The 24,523-nt window shown below is 28.3% G+C and overlaps 1 protein-coding gene across 1 annotated transcript; it reads right to left on the minus strand.

Annotated features, from left to right (window-relative positions):
* Nucleotides 1–8,462: 8,462 nt before the first annotated feature.
* LOC133819831 (UDP-glucuronate 4-epimerase 6) lies at nucleotides 8,463–10,315 on the minus strand. Its single transcript, XM_062253185.1, has one exon. The coding sequence runs from the start codon at nucleotides 10,170–10,172 to the stop codon at nucleotides 8,808–8,810; it is 1,365 nt and encodes a 454-aa protein (XP_062109169.1). The 5' UTR covers nucleotides 10,173–10,315; the 3' UTR covers nucleotides 8,463–8,807.
* Between the last annotated feature and the right edge of the window lie 14,208 nt (nucleotides 10,316–24,523).

Here is a 24,523-nt window from a genome sequence, read left to right on the forward strand (position 1 = left end):
AAGGCATTTTTTTATGAGATCGATAAAGATTATTCATCTTTATAATTTTTGCGTCTTCTTAATCATTGATTTACAACAATATAAAGTAGGCTTTTCGTAATAGTTAGGTTAGCCCAATATAATTTTTTGAATCCACCACCATAAAAGTATTATATAGAAGAAAAAAACTCAAACATAGATATTTGTATTTAAAAAAGAAAAAAGAAAAACTGCTTCACAATAATTTCACCCATTCTTTGCTCTAGCTATGCTTGCATTAATCTTGTTCTTTTGATTCCAAAACTTAAAAATAGAAAATTAAGTAAAATTAAATCTTCTTGTATGTAGATACCTATAAATTTACATATTAAAATATAGAAAAGTCAAAATTTTTGAAGATGATACTAATTAATATATATATATATCGAGAAGTCTTTGATGTATATAAATAAATAATTTTTTCTTTAATTTTAAAAAGAGCCAACATACATTTTTTACAAATATTTATAATTTTTTTCTTCTAAGAATACATTCTACAAAGATATAGAGAGAAAAAAAAGATTAGGCCTTGCCCTAGCTCAGTCATTGTTCATTCCATTTCAAAGTTCCAATTCTGTTTTTTTTTTTTTTTTTTTTTATAGTTTCACACTTCTCAGTCTATTCTCTTCTTACACAAAAACTAAGTTGACATTTAGATTTCAATAACTAATTAATTAAAATCCTACATCATCAAACTGAATTCTTCTAATATATATTGATTAAAAAGATGATGCATTTTGTTTATAAATTATTAAGGGCTCTACTATGAACACATAATCCTAATAAAGTAAAATTAAATTAAAAATACATTTTAGTAATCAAAATATACTAGAAATAAATAAAATATTTTATTCTTTTATATAAGAAATATCAATTCCCTAATAATTAAATATTTGACATAATAGTCACTCTTTTTGAAAGATATGGATCTTGGACAAAGATAATAAATCTCTATTGGACCATTGGAATGGTGAAAATCACCATGAAGGAATTTGGGATATTCACCTAATATTTTAAATTTTAACATTAGACTAAATTGTGACTCAACCCTAGTGGACTTATTTGGAGACAAGAGACAGATTCTCTTGATTTTTTTTCAATACATACTTTTTTTATATAAATTTTAATATGTATGATTCTACTTTTTTTTTTAAAAATTGTTCTTCCAAACAAAATTTATGCATTCACTATTGACATTAAAGATTCTCTTATTGACATTAAAGCCAGGCTTTCAATTTAGTTTAGAGGTAGTAATCTTTATTTTTTTTCCCTTTATATTAATATATTAAACTAAAATATATATTATTTTTAACCCAAAATAAAAATAAAATTATAATAAAACGCTTTTTAACAAACTAAAATTAATGGTGATTTTGGTAACACTTAAAAAAATAGTTTTTTATTTAATTAATTAAAAATTTGACAATTAAACATAAAACAATGTCTGGAAACTCTATTTTTATTTATTATTTTTTAAAATTTTAATTAAAATTTATTAAATTTTGAAAATAACATTTTTTCATTTTTAAATTTTTTTAAAATTGTTTTCGACTTTTTTCGTTTCTTTTTTTCTTCTTCAAATCAACACCTCATTTTATATTGTTAAACAAAAAAATAAAAATAAATGTTATCAAACGCATTTATTCTTTTTTGTTTTTAAAAACAAAAATAATTATCAAACATATTTTTATATTTTATAAAAATAAAGAAACAAAAATAAAAATAATATTTCCATTTTTATGTTTAAAAAATTCAACTTTTTTTTTAACCAAACAACCAATATTAACCTTTCCTAGCTCCCTTTCTCACTATATACTTTATAGAGTGATTTGGGTCTAATAATATGCATTATTTTTTACAAAACATAAAAAAGGGATCAGTATGAGTCTTGCTACTTATGATAATCATACATTTATCATAATACATTAACACTCTTGATTGATACACTAAACATAGAGCCAAAGACATACTTAGAATTTTCTAGAACATACTAGTTTGTGAAAATGCCATCTTTTTCATCTAAAAAATTAATCATTCATTATCCACTATATTTATTTTATTTAAAAAAAATCATAAAGTGCTATCTCTTTTGTAAATTATGGTCAATTTATTATTATGTTTATTTTTATGGGAAGTAGGTGAGAAAGTAGGTTCAAATTTGACAAGTATTAGACACTAGAAAGACTGATTTTAATAATAGTACAGCTTGAGAATGACAAAAAATTGATCCAAAATTGTGTGCTGTGACACAAACAAACACAAAAATATGTCAAATTTAGAATCACAAAAACTAAGTTTCAAACTTAAATTTTGGCTCTTTCTTATTACACACTGCAATACAGCAAAACTACCCATATGTCCCAGCTTGACATTCCTGACAATTTTTATTTATTTATTTATTTATTTTCAATTTCTTTAAATTTTTAGTCCATGTAAGTGTGTGTAACCATGTTGGTGTTTTTCTCTATTTTTCTCTTTAATAATAATGATTGAAAATTAATATTATAAAACCTGAATCTATTAATAAATATTATTTTATGTTTAATCACTGAAACAGTGGAATCACCGACCACTGTCTTTGGACGTTGACATTGATATTTCTTTGAATGAAATGAAAAAATTTGTAACTATATAATGTATATATAGTCTATTTATTCTATTTATACATATAAATATAAATATTATGAGCGACTACAGCACATTTTTTTTTTGCAATACTGATGTGTACTTTTTCTATTTCGGCACATGAATAGTTATAATCCCAAATTTTTTTATATGATGATGTACATTATAACTATCTAGAACATCCTACAAATTTTCAAGAAATTCCAAATAAATTATGGTACCGAAACAGAGTCTAAACTGTCTGTTGCACGTGTGCCTATTTTTTTGTGTACGCATGTAAAATTTGACAGTTTGAACTTTGTTTTCGACTTCGTAAACTATTTAGAATTTCTTAAAAATTTGCAGGATATTCTAAATACCTACAATGTACACCGTCATATAAATTTTTTTTGGATTATATCTATCTAGGTGATGAAAATAGAAAAAGATGCACTGATGTTACAAAAAAATGATGCATTGTAGTCGTTCTCTATAAATATATTTATTTAATAAATTTTGTTTTTATTATATGGCTTCCTGCTACCTTAACAATTGGGGGTCAAAATAAGAGTCCTCTATATATAGTAAATTCAAAATTTGTTTATTTTTTGTTTGTTTTGTTTTTATATATAATTTTTTTTTTGAGAAAATATAATATATATTATTAGTACTATATAATCCATGGAATCCTGCACAACATGCGGTCTTAGAGTCAGAAATGATGGCAAATTAATTTTGATTTATTAACATTATTATTTTGAATATGTTTTATTATTGAGAGATTTTGGTAAAAACCCACTTCAATGTTCTATAAGTAAATTAACTTAAAATTATTTGTTATATTAAGAGGAAGAAAAAAAATAATGTATAGTTTGGTAAAAAAAAGATATCAACAATTATTTGTTAAAGTTGCATTAATAATCTAATGATATATATATATATATATATATATGTTTAGTGCTTGTGGGGTATAGAATTAAATTAAGATATGGTTGGTGTGGCTCATATTTAATAAGTATATCTAATAATTTAGATTTTTTTCCTTCTAGTTTGATCTAATCGATTCTTGAAAGGCAAGGCATCTTAAAAGAAGCTTTGCCCTAACCCTAAAGAGAACATATATATATCATATAGAATATAATATATATATCATGATAATATGATTGTATTTATAAGTACATGGCATGCTTATATAATCATCTATATCTTATTTAAATGATGCTTTGAAAAGAAGAAACACTTCTAGGACTTAAGAATATCATACTTGAAAGAGCACTAGCTCTCATAATGGAATAGGATCATAAATTTTAGATCTTTCAATTATAATATATAGATTGTTTATATATATATATATATATATATATGAGAATTCTCTAATAAGGCCTTCACTTTAAGTCATATCGGTGGGACTCTCAGTTTTCTCAATCCGTGAATAGTTTTTGACACAATATTTTTTTTATGACCGTGTTCGAAAACTGTTCACGGGTCGAAAAATACTGAGAGCCCCACCGGTAGGACTTAAAGTGAAGCCCTTATAGAAGAATTGTATGGTGGAATAATTTATACATATGATAAAAATAGTGTAATGGAAAAATTGCCACAAGATATGCATATATTCAGTAGTTAATTAGGTCAAGTTCTAACATTGAAGATTGAGTTGGGTAGATCACATACACATACTAGATCATATATTAATAAATATTGCTTTTTTATTTTTTTTATATACAAGTAATTTGACCAAAAAGGTCAGCAAAAATATTATTTAAGCATAAAATCATCTCAAAATTTTAATTGGGATTCATTACTCTGTTTCACACACTTCTATTTAGCAGCTACCCAAATCATGCAAATGTATATTATTAGTTCCTTATTAAATGTTGAATCTTGTATAAAGCAATATTATAAATTATTGTTTAATTTAAAAAGTGTTAACTTTCTCAATTATTTTGTTTGAAGCGGTATAAATTGAGATATCGCTCTCTAATTGGTCGGTAGTTTTTACAGACCACTGACTAATTAGAAAGCGTCACGTGGCTTGTATTACTACTCATCAACAGTATTCCCAATTTACAACATAAAAATTTATTTTACTAATAGTGCTCTACATATAAAATCAAAGATTGTAAATTAGTTGGTTAATTTACTTATAAAGTATCTTGTTATTATTATTTTTTTGGTTACTAATATGTATACATTTCAATCTCTTATAAGTCTGATTGAGAGCAACTTCTTGAAATGTAGCACTGCAGCAGCATCTTATCGATTTAGAATTTTTAATTTTTTTTATGCATTAATGAATTGAGAGCTTACCTCAAAATAAATTTAAAAATATTGATGTAAAGCAAAAAGTTATGATTTGTCACTATTGAAAAAAAATTGAAGTCTTGTTTACTCCAAATTATCGAGGGACAATCAATCAATTCTAGTTTAAAAAAACGTGATAAAATGTTCATATAAACTAATTATGCTTTTCAATTTTATTTTTTAGTATTTTTTTTTAGTTTGTTTTGTTATTCAAGAAAAATGTGTGACTTTAACGATGTTATTGATAATAACTGTACTTCATAGATAAATCTTTTTCTTCTTTTGTCCATTATTAATGATAATTTTATAATTGTCGTGGTAATATTTAATATTATTGTCCTTTGAATTTTATCATTTATTCAATTTTATTAACTAATTTTGTTTTTGTTTGTATAATATTTTATTTTGTAGGTTGCTTCTCAAATATACACGCAAAATTTGTCGAATAGATGGTGGACATGGAATTTGATTCTTTGGCTAGATCTTTCTATCGATGTTGTGGGCACATATTGTTTCACAATTGTGTCTACTTTTGCTAAGAGAACCATATTTTACAATGACTCTGAGTCTTTGTTAAATGTTATAGGAAGTTTATTGTCCAGATTTTCAAGAGTTCTAATCCCTCGCCATTTCATAGTTAGCTGCGCATATTAAAGACAATTTATTTAGTTATAAAATATCTTTAATTTTCTTGGGATATTTATGCTTTCTAAACTGTAGGACATAATGATATTGATTTTTTCATATAAATTGTTATTTATTATTATTATTATAAATTTAACTTTGTAATTGTTACTCTCCCATAAGTGAAGTTTTATGTTTTACGTTTGATTTTCTTAATTAGTGATGTATTCAGTCTGTCCCAAGTGTGATTTTTTGTACTATAATATATGGAATAAACAAAAATAAAATCAAAATCTTATTATTATTATAATGTCGAATGAAATGAAATTAGCACTATATCTTAGATATATAATTATTTAGAAAGCTAGATATCCATATTTTTCTAGCTGTAACTATCATTAAATAATAACTATATTATTAAAAGACACTTAAAAAATCTTTTTAATTACTGAAAAAATATTATTCATGACATAGTAGATAGATACATAATAGGGTGCCAAATATATAAATATCTTAATGTGAAAAAGTATGTCTCAAAACAATTTTATAATAAGTCCTTTTTTCCCTCAAAGTCAAAATTTTCTATTGCTAAACTCTTTCATTTTCTATAGATGCACATTAATTCATGTTTTCAATTTTTAGATAGAATCAACTTAAATAATACTAGTCTTATCTTAAAATAGAACAATAATGAGTAAGAAGTAGATTAATAAGTGTTAACCACATTGATTTGATTTTTGTATTACTACCAAAAAAAAGAAAAAAACATCTGGTACTTGTTCTAATATTTTTTCCCTTATTAGCCAAATCATCATTTGTATTAATATAAAAAGTTCATTATTTACCATACACATCATAAGAAAAAAAAAACCCACTCTCATGTGACACATTTAGTAGCTATTGAAACCGATAGATATATTTATCATTAATACCTCCACATCATTGATACAATAGTGTGTTTGATATTCACTTGTATTAAAATGTTATATTAAATTATATTATGTTTTACATGCACTTGAATTGTAATGTATTGATTAAAGGTAAATAAAATAAATATTTTAAAACAATATCATATGTGATACTACCCCGACCCCGGAACCCGGCCCTGGCAGGGATCTTGACCTCGATCCCAGACCTAAGCCACGACCATAAACCACGACCCCGGTACCGAACCCCGACCCTTACCCTAGCCCCGAACCCGGTCCCTGGCCTCGGACCTCAAACCCAGCCATGGACCCGACCTTGGACCCAGACTCCGAAACTCGGACCTCGGCCCTGACCCCATAATCGGCCTTGGACCCTGACCTGGCCTCAGATCCCGGCCGAGCACAGACCCTGGATCCGACCTCGGACCCGAACCCCGGCCCCAAACTTCAACTCTGGCCTCGACCCCGATCCATGGCTCTGGACCCGGACCCAGCCCTGAACCCCAGCTAGACCACAAACCTAGACGCGATCACATCCCCGACCCTAAACCCAGACCCGGACCCCGACCTTAGACCTTACGACAATAGAACTTAATTTTAAAAATATTACAATACGAGCTAACACATATCATTTCTTATGTATTTAATAATACAATTGGTATTGAATTAAAATTTGTGATTGTAATAATTAATACAATACAAAAGTCAATCCAAACATAATATTTTACTTATTTAATACAATACGACATTCTTATACGGCATGCCAAACGTGCCCAAAGTTTCTTATTATTATATACACATTTTGGAATCATCCAATAATCTTTATATCTTATTCTTTTTAGCGAGGATAAGAACATAAAATTGTTAAAATTAGGAACAATGACTTAAGTGTCAGTTCTTTTTAGTGTCATCTTATCATATATCATCTTTAAAATTAGGGTTTTGATTACTCTATTTTTGTTAATATCAATTTAGACGGTTACCATCTCAAATTTAATAAACAAAAATCTAAAAATCGATATGAATTTTTCACGACAACCAACTGGATCCATGGGAGGAAAATGAGAAAAATTAACAATTAAAAGTTCAAACTCTTTAGTTTAAGGTTTTTCATTTTTTTAATATATACAAAACAAAGAGATATGTTTATGATTATTTGAAACCAAATAACTATATTCATAATTTTACATGTCCATTTATGATGAGCTTTGATATGGAACTAATACAATCCTTTTTTGAAACTTGACTACTATGCCAGTTATGGAGTGACAACATGGTATGAACAACCTTACCGACACAAATGTGAAAGCCTTAATGGCCGAAATATAAGTATAATCAATCAATACAAGTCAGTAAAAAAGAAAAAAAGAAAAAGTTTTGACCCAATTCAATATAGAATAAATACATTATATATATATTAATTTATAGTGTGAATAAATAAATTGAGTTAATCAGAAGCAATCATCCAAATCATGTGCAATTACAACATTTCAGATATAAAAAATATATATATATATATCAATATTAAGTTCTTATTATCTGTACCATTTGCAGAAACTTCCAGCACTTTACATCATTCACACAAATTTTTTAACGTTGTTGTCATTAAATTCAGATACCCAAAATCACAATTTTATACCTTCAAATCTTTTTTTTTTTTCTTTTCTTCCTTTTTGGACATAGTAATTATTGCCCAAATTGATTCCAACAATGATTGTCAATTATAGAATAAGCTTTCATCTTATTTTGACCATGTATGTATATATATATATATCATTGATCTACACTTTATGATTATGTGTCGGTTTTACACTAATTTAATAGTTATTAATTACTCTTTCTTTTTTACTAAAAGGGTCAAAATGTTATAGACAATAGAAAGAAAGAAAAAAAAAAGCATCTCAAAAGAAAAATCAACACAACATATTCTCAACTTGTGGCTCAAAAAGAAAAATAATTATGCCGAAAAAAAAAATGTAAAGAAAATTCTTGATAAAACTGTTCAATTTCCTTTTTTTTTTTTATATAATAATAATGATTAATACCAATCCAATGGTTGAGATCTACACCCTTTCTAGTAGACCCCACCCAAAATTATTACACCCTCCCTCACCCAATCCATAGATCTACACTTCTCTTTCTTTCCAATTTGGTTTTTTTCTTCACATTTATCTTCTTCTATATGGAGTTTATATCTATATTCTACAACAACAGCTGGGTGCAGCAAATATGATCCAGTGCATCCGGGACCACAATAATAACTTTTTTTTTTTAAAAGTAATAATAATATTAAAAAAAAATTAAAATTAAAACCATGTGGATGATGATAAATCAAGCGGATTCCTCGGGATGCAAATTAATTTCCTTTTTTACCCTCGTCTGAATCCCATAATAACTAACGTACCACTTTACGAACTTTCTCAGACCAGTGGACAAATCCGTGGTTGGCTTGTACCCGAAATCTCTAAACGCCAAGCTCACGTTCGCGTGTGTGTACGGAACGTCGCCGTTTCGAGGCATTTTGATCACGTGCTTTTTGGCTTTGGTGTTCAGGAGCGACTCGAGTATCGAAACCAACTTCCCCACCGGCACCGGCGACGTGTTCCCCAGATTGTACACTCTCAATTGAGCCGGACCCTTCTTCTTGCCGCCGCTACCGGTGCTCTTCTCCGCCGTGTCGAGCGATCCCAGGCATCCCTTCACGATGTCGTCTATGTACGTGAAGTCACGCGCCACTTCTTTGTCGTCCTGCGTCTGGTATATGTCGATTGGTTTTCCGTGGAGGATGGCCTTGGTGAAGAAGAAGTAGGCCATGTCGGGTCTACCCCAGGGCCCATAAACGGTGAAGAATCTCAGGCCCGTTATGGAAAGCCCATAGATGTGGTTGTAAGTATGGGCTATTTCTTCTCCGGCTTTTTTCGTGGCGGCGTATAGGCTGGCCGGTTGGTCGGTACGGTGACCCTCGGAGAATGGATTCTCGGTGTTGAGACCGTAGACTGAGCTCGACGAGGCCCAAACTATGGCAGGTTGAGGATTCGCGGCTTTGGCCACCTCGAGGAGGTTGACGAAGCCGGCGATGTTTGACCGTACATAAGATTGGGGGTTCTGCATTGCGTACCGTACACCGGCCTGAGCAGCCAAATGGAGCACGTGCGTAAATGGAACGACGTCGAAGAGCTTGGACAGCAATGGACCGTCGTTCAGATCTCCGTCGACGACGAAAATCTGGTGCCTGGCCAAGAGTGCCTGTCTATCTTTCTTCAACGACGGATCGTAGTAGTCGTTGAAGTTGTCCAAGCCGAGAACGCCGTCGCCGCGCTTTTTCAAGGCGAGCGAGCAGTGCGAGCCGACGAATCCGGCGGCGCCGGTGACGAGAACTGACATTCCGTTGGCACGACGCGGAGTCGATGAGTGGCGGACCTGCTTCTCCCAGGCGGCGCCACCGACTCCGCTGCCGTAGAAGGCGGAAGACAGGAAATTATTGCGAGTGTGCAAACGGCTGTGGCCGGAGCTGTCCGTCGTGAGCGGAGGGTAATTAAGAGTGAAGAAGAGTATGAGAACGAGAGCGATCAATAGAGTTGCTCTGAAGAGTAACTTTGACGAAGCGTTGAGAAACTTCGTGCTGTTGACTCTCCGTAAGTAGCTGTTGTAGCGTTCAAGCTTCATAGTTTTGCTCGTATCAGGCGGAGACGCCATTAATGGTGATTACAAGTTTCTTCTTCTTCTTCTTCTTAATTCTTCTGGTTAGTATTTTTTTGGGGCTCTTTTGATGAGTTTTTAGAGAGAGAGAAGAGAGAGAGAGAGAGCTGAGTTATGAGATCGAGCCCTGAAGTTGTGAAGAGTGTAGAGAGATTAATATAAAGAGAATGTGGAGAGAGAAATAGGAGAGAGAAAGGTTGGTGTTGGTTGGAGACCACTTTCTCTCTCTATGTTACAGATGGAAAGTGGACTGAAAAGTAATTAGCCAATTCAGCCCTTGATTTTCAGTTTTTTTTACGAAATTACCACTTTTTGTTATGCAATATAGAAAAAAAACAAAACAAAGTGTTTCTTTATTTGTTATAATAATAATGATTAATGATGATTACTGTTTTTGTATTAAGACAGTAGCCGATGTTAAAAGTGTCGTGTTAATCTGTTAAACGTGTTATGTAAAATCCAACGGTTACAACGAGACATTATGATGGTAAAATTGGTCATAAAATAATTTACCAACGGTAAAAATTAGTGATGTTACTTGTCTTATTATTTAAAATTTTGCAAATCAACTATTTATTAAATTTGTTTTTAAATGAAATGTTACAGTGAAACGGGTCCAAGTTACACACAGTAATTTTTTTAACTGTAGACTAATCTGACCAAATCTATATAAATTTAACCCAAAAGTATTCTTACTAAAAATAGAAAATCATTACAAGTAATTTATAGGTAGGTCGGTAAAGTGGGAATCCATATCATTTATCTATAAATTCTGTAATAATTTATGTCGATTCATTTTATAACATAATTTAGTTATCTTTTTAATAAAAAAATATTTATTTTTTAAAAGCTCTTTTTTTCTTCTTCTCCATTTTATTATATCATTTTTTCTTAAATGATGAGTGAATACTAATTAAATACACACTCATCTTAGCATTGACATTTATTATTTTAATAAAATTAACTAATTGAGATCATAATACATCACACTCGAGTATTCTTTCTAGTATTTTTATGACAAAATTTAGGGTTTAGAGTTTTTATGGCCGGACATCTTTATATTCGTTATGTAAATAAATTATAACTCAATTTTTTTACATGATAGTTTATATTGTAGTTATAGTAGATATCCCATTAGTTTTCAAAAAATTATGAATATTTTACAATACTGAAAGTAAGTGTTCAAAATAGTTAGTTGCACGAGTACAATTGACTATTCGAATCATGTTTCGAGTATTGTAAATTATTCAGATTTTCCCGAAAACTGGTGAAATACTTGTTATAACTATAATGTACAACATCATATAAAAAAATAACCCAAACCAATATGGGCTAATTTGTAACTCCTATTATAGAACATTTTACCCCCAAATTGGCCTTTTTTTTTTAAAAAAAATACCTATAATGTACAAAGATTCCCATTCTAGTTCATATACATACATATTTTTTTTGAAGGCAGTCAACGAACGAATTACAAAGATCCAAATCTAAGACTTTTATTTTCCATCACAAATGACTATTTTTGTTTTTAATAATTATATTATTATAAGCTTAATGAGGGAATTTATTATGGGAAAAAATATATATTTATAAAAGGGTTGAAAGAGAAATATGTTGGAGATTTCACGTGGCAAAGCTTTTCCCAAAATGTTTTCGTTTTCTCACTCTCTCAAAGAAAATAAAATAAGCTTCAATTAATAAAACTAAAGAGCTCTTAAATGGGATGTTTCGACGAAAGAGATAATAAATTAAAAAAATTATAATAAAAATTAAATTTAAAATTTTAATGTTTATTTGTTATAGTCATGACTTTTTGTCAGGCACACCGACAAGGTATTTAAGGTTAATATGATTACTAATAATAATAATAATTTAAATTAATTTCTCTATTTATATATTATGATTAAAAAAGTATATAACTTTAGTTTAATTTTACGGCATTAAATGCAGGGTTTTTTTTTATATTAATCTTAGTCAGGTTTAAGTGTTTATTTTTTGTTTATTAAATTTTTGTCATATATTCACCAAAACCAACATGGAAATTGCTGCTGAAAAGTGAGACTAATCAAAAGTAAAACACTAATTAATCAGTGTTTTAAAATAATAATAATATTATTATAATTAAATAAAAAAGGAAGAAAAAAAAAGGGGAAAACTAGAGCTATTTAGTCGGTGGTATTATCAATCAATGAGCTTCTTGCTTTTGTGGATAGTGAGCTGGAAATTTCTTCTTTTTTTTTTCTTTGGCTTTGTATTAAGATTTGGACACTTATTTATTTTTATTTTAAATCAAGAAAATGATAGTTCTAAATGAGCATTAAATTGGATATTTTGATTATGTAATTAGATAATATATATATATATATATTAAAGTTCACTCAATATAGTTATTGAATAATGTGAGATAGTTTTATTAAGTATATGAAATTTGTACGGGTGGGTCTTCAAAAAGAGTCATATCGGTGAGGTTTTTTTGTGTTCTCAACATGTGAATAGTTTTCGGCGCGATTTTTTTTATGACCGTGTATATTATAGTTATTTAGAGCATCTGCAAATTTTTAGAAAATTCTGAATAATTACAGTGCCGAAAACTAGTTTAAAAACTGGTTGTTGCACGTCTGACTAATTTTTTTATGCGTATGGAAAATAACATGTTTGAACTTAGTTTTCGATATTGTAAATTATTCGAAATTTTCTGAAAATTTGCAAGATGCTCTAAATAACTACAATATACACGATCATAAAAAAAAATTGCACTAAAAATTATTCACGGATAAAATATACAAAAGAACCCCATCAATGATGCTCTTTTTGAAGCCCCTATGAATACCTCATTTTTTATCAATATTCTTTAATAATATAGATATATATTAGTGATGAATGGCATTCCTCAAAAGTCAAATCCATTACAAATGTCTCCTAACACTCCAAATTTGAAATATGCCATTAATGTTTTCTAAATATTATCTTAAAACTCGTTGAAAATATTGGAAATCCTTTTGAATTATTTATTTATCAAATTGAATTATTAGGATTGAGAAGCATTTATAGGAACATATACTTCGAGTGTTCCTTTTAAACGATTTTTTTCAAAAGGAAATATGAAAAGAAAAAGAGAAATTGGGGACTTTTTGGCTTTAAATAATAAATGTTTTTGAAAAACAAATATGTTTGGTATATATGTATAAAATATCATGGTGTGATAATTGTATCAAATATACAAAATAATTTATACTTTTTTTTCCGCTCTGCATTTTGTTATATTACCTGTTTAGATTCTGTGTTTTGATAAATTAATTTTTAGACTCTGTATTTTGTTAAATAATTTAAATATATCTCTAAATCTTATACTGATTAACAAAAAATTAAATATAACAACAAAGTTGTTAGGCAGAATAATTGTATTTTTGTTCTATGAGCACTCCCAGCAGCTTCTCCACTCTGTCCTTCAAAATACATTACAAAAATTTCACTTTTTCTATTTTACATTAAATTTTTAGAGTACACCACAACTTCTCTATATTTTTCTTTACATCTTTTAAATATTATATCTTTAAATATTTTTATTAATAAAGTAGAAATAAAAATAATAAAAAATCATTAATGGGAAAGAGAAAGAAAAAAAATTAACAAAAAAAAATAAAAAATTGTTTAGAGAAACTTTGAACCCAATCTACATTTATAACATTTAGGAGGTGATGTAAAATTGTGACTTAGGAGCTGTTGTAAGCATTTTTTAGATTAATTCTCTAAAAATATAGAGAAAATTGTATTTTAAAGCTTTTACTGAGATTGTTTTAAGTTGTTAATTTGATGAATTATTTGTGATTTTAGTTTAAAAATATTTGATAAAAATCGAATTTAATTGTCTATTTAAACTACTTTACAATATACAGATTCCAAAAAGGATTAAAAAAATATAAACCCTATACAAAATAATTTATCAACATACATAAAAAAATTCATGCATTTAAATTAATCTCATCTATTGAATCTCATTTTAATAGGTTAAATTATTGATTAGTATTATATATATGAGAGAAAAAAAAATAATATATCACTATATTAATCATCGAGATTTCGAGGAAGAGAGGGAAAAAATAATTGAAGTGGATAGATATTTTGATCATATTCATTCAACTATAGGCATAAATGGATTTGTTAATAGTCTTTTTCCAAAACTCTCTTTAATAATTTTGTCTATGCAAAAATTGATTGAAAAGGAAAGAACATACATACGCGTACTTAAGGGAATCAAAACAAGTTATTTAATTTGCATATTGAAAACAAAGATGATATTTATTGGGATAATAACTTAAGATATACATTTATACTAGATAAAAAAAAGGGATAATTACAATAAGCACGGTGTTTAGGAAAAAAATTCTAAATATACGGTAATATAAAACAATTACACATTTACGGTATAAATTATAGTTTTCTATATAAACTTTCAGATTTTCTCACTTACTTGTATACCCACACAATTATGCTTCTATTCACTTTAGTTCCTCAAACTAATATTATTATTATATATATAAATGTTTATACAATTATAAATATTTGGATACGCTACTTTTTAAATTGAAAAATGAATATTTATTTATATATATGATAATATCTTACTCTTTTTTACTTTCTATTTTCTACACTTTAGTTTTTTTTTTATCTATTTATCTTTAGTAATTAGTTCATACATACTTTTGGTATGCTAATAACAATAATAATAATAATAATTACAAATAAATTTATTTTACTTATAAATATATAAATGAATATATTTATTAATATTAAATAAATATTTATGCTTACATAAAATATTATATATTTAATCAATATAATCTATTTCTTTATTGGTAGTTACAATTTAAAAAAAAATATATATATATATATATATGTTACTTGTTTAATGCAATTTAACATTTTAACTTAATTTTATATATTTTTGTTACAAATATGTTAACTAAATTCACAACTTACTTTTAAAAATATTAGTCACAAATATAATTTTTTTTAGTTATAAAATTAGTTATGTAAACCATTGTTACAAAAAAAATAAAAAATTAGCAACGAATTATTTTATAAATATTGTCTACAAAAATGTAAAACTTAGTTATATATTAGTAAATGTTGTTTACAAAAATATTTTTATGTAACTGATTTACGTATCTGTAACACATATTTACGAATTTGTAACGACTATAAACAAAAAAAATTGTATTTCACTATTACTCCGTATTTACACTTTTGTCACTCCGTGTTTTTCATACAAATTCCGTATTTTTGTAATTTACCGTATTTTTCATATATTTTTTAAATATTAATGTATTTTTGTAAATTTCCCATAAAAAAACGTCCAATGCACATTTAATTAGTTTTATTTATAGAATTTATTAATTATATTGATTGAATTTGTATCATTTTCATATAAATTTCAAATAAATAAACAATATTGCATATAAAAAAAATAACATCAACATATAAAATGAAAAATTAAACTAAAATATTGTTTATGATTTTTTTTAAATATATGTATAATATGATAAATTTTTTAAACATATATGATAATTTTTTTTAATAAAAATTCAGATTGTATATTATTATAATGATATTTTATAATATTTAAATTTATATTGATATAAGTATTAAATATCTAGTATTGTATTAAATATTATTATAATAAAAATATTTTACAGTATTTGAATTCATATTAATATAATTAGTTAAAAATTAGAATTATATATTATTATCATAATAATATTTTATAACATATACATTTATATTAATATTATTTTTAAATATCTAATCTTCTTGTATTATATATTATTATAATAACGATATTTTATAACATTTGAATTTGAATTTATATTAATATAATTATTATATATGATATTTAATAATATTTAAATTTATATTAATATAATTGATAAATAACTATATTTAAGTTAGTTTTAAATGTATATTCCGTTAAATATTTAGAGTATATGTTAAAACTAACAAAACAGCCCGTTAAAACCAAGAGTTTTCGTTATCCACACAAGCAACGAGCAATGCACGTTTGCTTAATTTTATTTAAAGAATTTATTAATTATATTTATTAAATTTGTATCATTGTCAAATCAATTTTAAATAAATAAACAATATTATATATAAAAGAATGACATAAACATATTAAATAAAAAATTAAAACAAAACATTGTTTATGATTTTTTAAATATATATAATATGACAATCTTTTTAAACATAAATGATATTTTATTAGATTAAAATTTATATTGATATAACTATTAAATATCTAGTATTAAATATTATTATAGTAATAATATTTGAAAAGTAAAAAATTAGGATTATATATTATAATGATAATAATATTTTATAACATTTCAATTTATATTAATATAATTATTAAATCGCGTCAATGCTCTAAATAACTACAATATACACAGCCAGTCATAAAAAAAATCACCCAGAAAACTGTTCAAAGGTCGAGAACACTGAGAACCCCACCAGTAGGGCTTAAAGTGAAGCCCATATATGAGAGATTATTATAGGTAACATTAGAGGATTCTATGGTAGGGACTTCAAAAAGAGCCTCGCCGATGGGGTTCTTTTGTATTTCCGACCCGTGAACAATTTTTGGCACGATTTTTTTTATAATCATATATATTGTAGTTATTTAGAGCATCCTGCAAATTTTCAGAAAATTCTGAATAATTTACAGTACTGAAAACTTCAAACATGCTATTTTCTACGCGCATAAAAAAATTAGTCACGCGTGCATTAACCTGTTTTTAAACTAGTTTCAGCACTGTAAATTATTCGAAATTTTCTGAAAATTTGCAAAATGCTCTAAATAACTACAATATACACGGTCATAAAAAAAATTGCACCAAAAATTATTCATGGATTGAAAACACAAAAGAACCCCACTGGTAGGGCTCTTTTTAAAACCCATACCATAGAAATTTCCTATAACATTTATTATAATCATGATGAGTATTATAAATATATTTATATTGGGAAATTTAATAGTATGAACCAGTTCAGCCCTACGGATAGAAACATCTTTATTTTCAACAACTAGAAAAATTATAAATTACATATTTTAATATAACATTGTATATTGCAGTTATAATAGACATCACAACATAATTTTCATACATAACATCATCAGTAACCAATTCCCACCGTTACCTCATAATATAAAGTTACTACATTTTGTCTCTTTTAATGTACTATGTATAGAATTCAAATATCTTAATATACATAAATAGAAATTTAATTAAAGAAAAATCCCTTTCTTTTGTGTACATTAAAAAAATACATATTTTGTAAAATAAAAAACATAATTATTTTTTCTCATGTTTTTAGTGGGGGTATAGTTGTCCAATAGATTTCTATATATTTGTAAGTTTGTTTTTTGTTCTTAATTATTACGTACTTGTTTGTTATTTTCTAGAGTTAAATCTATTGTAGTTTCATAAATATAATTTCAAAATAGATGTCACTATACGAACAACTAAAGAAAAACTCGAACTTGTTTTATATTTAAAAAAGGGTTTGGATTTTATGGTGTGTTTGGCATTAATTAACTATATATCAATATATATATCCATTTTGGTCGAAAATGATAGTGAGAGATAATGGTGATTTACATTCTCTCTTTTGATATATAATTCAATGCTTTTTTTTCTTTCAATAATGATATTTTTCTTTGTAATCAATTGCTTAGTATTGTTGTCATGTAAATAAACATTATTTTTTAAAGGAAAAAATTTACATTCAAAATGATCTCTTTACAAATAAAATCAAATGTATAATCTATATATATAATATTGTTTCCATCTAATAGTAATCATTATTTAAAATTATATATAAAAAGTATATTATGTTAGCTTATAAATAATTAAAATAAAATATAATATTTATCATCTAAAACTATTTTAGATAATGTTTTTATATTTAGATTTATTATCAAAATTTTAAATTTATGAATAGGTAATAACTCATGACACATTTTTATTTGAGTTAAAATATTTTTAAGTTCTACATCTATTTTAAGTTATAATCTATTTATAATAATAGAATTTTAGTTTGATCTCAACACATGCAAAAAAAAATTTATTGTATATATAAATTAAATATTCTTTCGGTTTTGTCCTAAAATTCCTAACCCCATATCAAAGTAGTAGGCTGACAATTAATATTGGTTTTTTTAAGCCTAATTAAAAACATAAAATTAATCAAACAACAAAAATTGCAATACAAATTAAATATCATAAAAACTTGATAAATCATAAACTAATAAAGCTAGCTAATTATCGTGTGTGTATAGTGATAACTAGCTTTATGAATTATTTTAGGAAATTACACATAATTTATTTGTTTATATAAAATGTAGGGTTTATAATTTTTTGGATTCTGTATTTTGTCTCATTATCTGTTTGGACTTTGTATTTTGACAAATTACTTTTTGGACCCTATGTTTTGTAAAATAGTTCAAATAGAACCCTAAACCCGATTTTAGTCAAAGTTTTCTCAACTGAAATCACAAATAATTCACCAAACTAACAATTTAAGACAAAAATAAAATTATTCTACTTAAAAATTGTGTTGTTATATTTAATTTTTTCTTCATCAAAATTGAGATTAGGAGTCTATTTGAACCATTTTACAAAATATAGAGTCCAAAAATAATTTAAAAAAAATACAAAGTCCAAATAAATTATCGAAAAAAATATAGAGTTTAAAAATGTATAAACCCTAAAATATATTATATATTTGATTGGTGTAATTTTAGTTTGTCAATCAACCAAAGTAATTCAATATATTGTTTTCTAAAATTCACCATCAAATCTAATATAATTATAATTGCGTTAAAATTGATTTGTTTACTTGATCGGTTTGGCTTGCAAATTAAGCGTCGATATACTTAATTGATGTAATAATGCTAAGAAAAAAAAATTATGTGCGAAATTCATAAAATTATTTACATATCTTCGTACGTGGAGCATACTTGATGTCATATTTTTTTTATATGCTCCTAAAAATTGATGTCCGAAATTTATATATTTACGACTTTGTAAATAAAATTTTAAAGTAAAATTATATTAATAAATTTATAATTACAAAATTTTAAAAAAATATAATTTTCAAAATAGAAGATCCATACTAGCTAGAATTTATCGGAAGGAGATGGTCCAAAATATCCCATAATTTTTCACACAAAAACATTAGTATATTTTTGTGGTTATGTGGTATTTTATATATATATATATATATAAAATAATTATACATATGGTAAAGTCGTAATAAATAAAAATTATAGGGGCAAAAATTGGGACACTAGCTTCCATATTATTGGTCTTTCATTGTATTTATAACACATGCCATAACCTGCTCTGAAAATGAAGAAAGCCAAGAATCTATCTCAAACTAGTATAAAACCTCTTTTGTTTTTTTTTTCTTTTCTAAATGATTATCTACCTATTCACCATTTAATGCACGTAAAAAAAATCACATGCATGATGTAAGAAGTGGGGTGTCTCCTCTATACCCTAAATATACATATATATATATATATATATATATCTATATATATTGGACCCACATGGTGTCCATTGGATTATGGGTAATGTATGGCCTAATAAGAAGGGCAATGTATGAAATTGGATGGGAAGGTTCGTAGGGCACTTATTGTTGTTCTAAGGGTCAAATTCAATGATAATCAATATCGATCTCTCTCGTTTGAAAACTACATTTTGAAACTCTGTATTTGGTAAATTGATTATAAATAGTCTTTTAAAGAGTTACCAAGTCGACGATGTCATACATTAAACATGACAAAGACAAAAATATTTTGACCGAAATCAAATTTTGAGAAAGCATTTTTCAAAAAAGAAAGAATCCTAATGGAAAAGATCGAAAATAGTATTATTCCACCTTTCTTTCTTTCTTTCATTCTTTCTCATCATCAACATATTTTTCCATGAGAAACCAAAGCAGAGACTCTCTATATCACATGGGGTATAACCCTAATTGGGACAGTTGCGAAGGTCTATATCTATTCTCAACCATTTGATTTGATAAGAGATATATATATTTATATATATTGAAAGTGAGCCTTTCATGGTGGGACTTACGTGGATTTTTTGTCCAGATCAAACTTATCTTTACTCATTCAATCGGAATTTTTGTCCTCTTGTGGGACTTGTGTTTGGTAAATATTAATTATATACAAGCACAAAGTGAGATCAGATAATACAGTCATGAGAAGAAAAAAATAAAAATACAAATACATGCATTTACATTATAGGAGACTACTATATATATATATATATTTTGTTCACACTTATCCGTATTAAGATATATACGGAAATTTTATGGCAAAACTCATTAAATACTTCAAAATGTTGCACTTAAATTACTAATTAGTTTTTTTTGTGATAAAAGTCTGTACGTTGTTTAAAACATTGCATTTAAGTTATTAAGTAGTTTTTTAGTGACAAAAGTTAGTAAATAGTCTAAAATATTGCACTTAAATTATTAAGTAGTTATTTTTGTTGCAAAAGTCACATTTTACACTAATTTTATTTCAATTTTAATTAATAAATAAATGTATTAAAATATATATTCATAACATCACTATAATAAAAAGAATATCTTTAAAAAATAATTAATAATTTTAAAATTTCTAATATAAAAATAATATTTAATATTAGTTAAATATTTTATTCAAAACGTTAAACTGTATATGGGCCCATAAAAGTGTTTGCAAAGTTATTTACAATCCAAAATAATCATTACAGTATAAAAGTTACAACCCGCCGACCAAAGCGGCAAAAATAGGGTTAACCCCTAGTTCCTCTAAGAAACACCTTAGCCGTGGTGGTCAAACGGCCGCATATGTACACATCGCCACCTAAGCTCTTCACTCAGGGTTGGGTGAGCTTTTCTTTTCCTTTATATGCATCACATAGCACTCGTGAGCCAAGACTCAGCAAGAAAACTGTAATGCCCTAAATTTCCTAATAAGGTTTAGGACCTTGATTAGGAGGCCGAGAGGGCCATAATTGATTTATTATGATATTTAATGATTATATGCATGTTTATGTGAATTATATTATTAAATGATGGTGAATGCATGCATATGGGTTAAATTTTAATTATAAGGGCATTTTGGTAATTTGGCCCGTTGAGGGCGTGATTGTGTATTTTCATGCATGTGGGTGAATTATAAATAATACCACATTAAATGTGGATTGGTTTGAGCCATTCGGCATGAGACGATCTTGGAATGCAAGTTTTCGGTCTAGTCATAACGGGATTAAGTCAGAGCTCGGAGTGAGTCTCGGGGTAATTTGGTGATTAGAACGTTGCCGGGAATTAAAGGGTAACATGGTATGAATTATTGGTGTTTGAGAATATTGAGAATAACGGGAATTGGAGGGTGTTAATTATAATTAACGAGATAGGCGGGAAATGTCAATTTTGCCCTTGGTGGCTGTTAAGGGTTTTAATTAGACTTAGGGGCAATATGGTCTTTTCACCCTAAGTTTGTATTAAGCCATTAGAAGGCTATGGAAGTGTAAAAAAAACAGAGCATCATCATCCTCATCTTTCTTTCTCTCCAATACCTATTCCTCCTCCTTCTTTCTTTTGATTTTTGAGAGCCAATTTGAGGTATTAAGCTAGGAGAGTAAGGCTTGAGGGCTTAAGACCTTAGTTCATCCATTGAAGGGGGTCTAAATCAAGCTTGAGGTAAGATTTCATCCTTGAATATAAGCTATACTCTATTTTTCTTTTAGTTTTCAATCAAGGAGATTTTGATGTGGATAGTTAGATTTAATGGGAGTTTTTGAGTTTGGATGCTTGGGTTTTGATGAGGTTGTGATATAGATGATGATTTGGGGTTGAATTGGATGTTTTGGTAAGGTTTGGGGCTGGTTTGAAGGGTTGTTTCAAGAGAAATCGCAAGGAGGGAAAACCATAAAGTTTCTGGTCTGTAATTGGCGCAGCAGCGCTAGGCAGGGCAGAGAGCTGGGCCTCTCTGACTTGGAAAAAGCGCCTCAACGCCATTTAATAGGGCTGCAGCGCTGGTTCATTTTTTTAGCAAGCCTATTTAAGGGCTCGGAATGACCTTTAAGGCTCGGGGTTTGGTTCCTTTGCCCCATTTGAGTATATTAAGATTCCCGAGAGTGCGGGATTGATCTCGGGAGTGAGGTTTTAGATTATAAACCTTTTTATAATTTATTTTATTGATGGGATTCCATATTTGGTTATGACTAGGTGACCGCTAAAGGATCAAAGGATTGATCGTTCTCAAGGGTTATTCTTTTACTAATTCTTGCTCGAACCAGAGGTAAGAAAACTGCACCCCATATGTGGCATGCATGGTTATTCTTGATGCATGTTGGATGTTTAAATGTAAACATTGATAGCATATTGAATGCTTAGCAATCTTGCTCATCTACATATGATTATTATTGAGGCATGCTGGATGATTAGGTGTGATGCATGTGATGCACGAGAAACATGTGATTAGGGCATGCCATGAATATTGACTGTGAGATTGACCAGAGCTTGAGTCTCTGTGTTTGTGCATGATCATAATTGTACTAGCAACTGTTAAGTAAGCATGCTGAATGCCCTACGTTTGAATATTCGACATATGACATATGTTTGGTAGCATTGCTTACCTGTGTATAGTACTGACTCATTAGTCAGAATTGGCAAAGGTGTCAGTATCAACTGTGAAGCTGTGACCCATTAGTCAGGTTCGGCAGTGGTATTGGGCACTGGTCACACTGTGCTGACTCATAAGTCAGGACGGCCTTAGCGTGTTCAACGCAAGCCCATAAAGATTAGATCTAATCGACATTCTGCATTGGATGACTCAAAGAGCATTAATGCCGGACCGACCTCAAGTTCGATGAATATTATAAGCACTTGTGTGACTGAGTTGTGTGACTTACCCATCAGTCACTCATCTGTTAAGTTAGAGACTTACCCACTAATCTCTCATCTGTTTAAGGCTAGTGGCTTACCCAGCAGCCACTCTTCTGTTTAAGTTAGTGACTTGCTTGTCAGTCACTCATTATGGTTTAACGGAACCTCAAAGTGATATTCACTCATCTGATCAGAGCTATAAGCTCTGTATGATCATTTTGATCATCATATGCATGGCTCTTGGTGCTGAGCCCCGTAGTGACTTGCTTGTTGATCACTCAGTATGGTTTACCAGAACCTCAAGTGTTAAAACACTCATCTGATTAGGATTTGACTTGATAGTCATCTAATCAGAAGGGCAGGATTTCTTATCCTGGATACTCCAGCATTGTCTGAATTCAATTGCATGCTTGAATAAAGTTATGTTTGCTAGGTATGCCAGATATGTTTTGATATCACGATATGACTGTTCATGAGCATATTAAGTTTTCTTGCTGGGCTTCGGCTCACAGGTGCTACGTGGTGCAGGTAAAGGTAAAAGAAAGCTGGACTATCCTTGAGTTGGAGAGCTTAGGTGACGATGTGTACATATGCAGCTGCTCAACCACCACGGCCGAGGTTTGAAGGAGAGGAACTAGGGCTAAACCCTGTTTTGCCGCTTAGATTGGCTGGTTGTAATTATTTTGTTGTAATAAACATTTAAATTATATTTTTGGGATCCCAATGTATACAGTAAACGTTCAAGTGAAACGTTATATCTTAACCGAAATTTTTAATCCCTAAACCGCTAATCATACTTTGATACACGTTTATGGCCAAATGACTCGATTAGCGAGTTTAGCATTGTTTGCAATGTGCACTGTAACGGTCCCTGGAGTTGGGGCGTTACAAAAACTTATTACTGCATGTATGTATTATAAATAATTGATTCTGGGCTTGCAGCCCTAATCAGATGATGACTAATAAGTCATTCTGGGAAGATGACTGATATGTCTCTCTGGATAGGTGACTAATGATGTAACGACCTAAATTTGCTAATAAGGCTTGGAGCCTTGATTAGTGTGCCTGGAGGGCAATAATTTTTATACTGCATTAATTTATGTGAATTGAATGAATATGTGGTTAGAATGCATGTTTAGGTGAAATAAATATGCATGTGAACCCCGTTTGTATGATAGGGGTAAATTAGTAATTTTGGCCCGCTGAAGGCATAAATGTGATAATTGAATTATGCCATTTGTACCACGTGAGTGTGGTGATATTATTGTGATGCACGTGCCGAGACGGTCCTAGAGAGCTAGTTAACTTAGAAGTCATAACGGGATTTTTATACCCAGCTCGGGAGGAGCCTAGGGGGTACTTTGGGAATTTCATGTTTGATTTGTGAATTAGTGGTTATT

Source organism: Humulus lupulus, chromosome 2 (genome assembly GCF_963169125.1).
Source record: "Humulus lupulus chromosome 2, drHumLupu1.1, whole genome shotgun sequence".
Classification (NCBI taxonomy): domain Eukaryota; kingdom Viridiplantae; phylum Streptophyta; class Magnoliopsida; order Rosales; family Cannabaceae; genus Humulus; species Humulus lupulus.

Coding starts and splice junctions, on each gene's coding strand:
- LOC133819831 (XM_062253185.1), bottom strand. CDS start 10,172: ATGGCGTCTCCGCCTGATACGAGCAAAACTATGAAGCTTGAACGCTAC.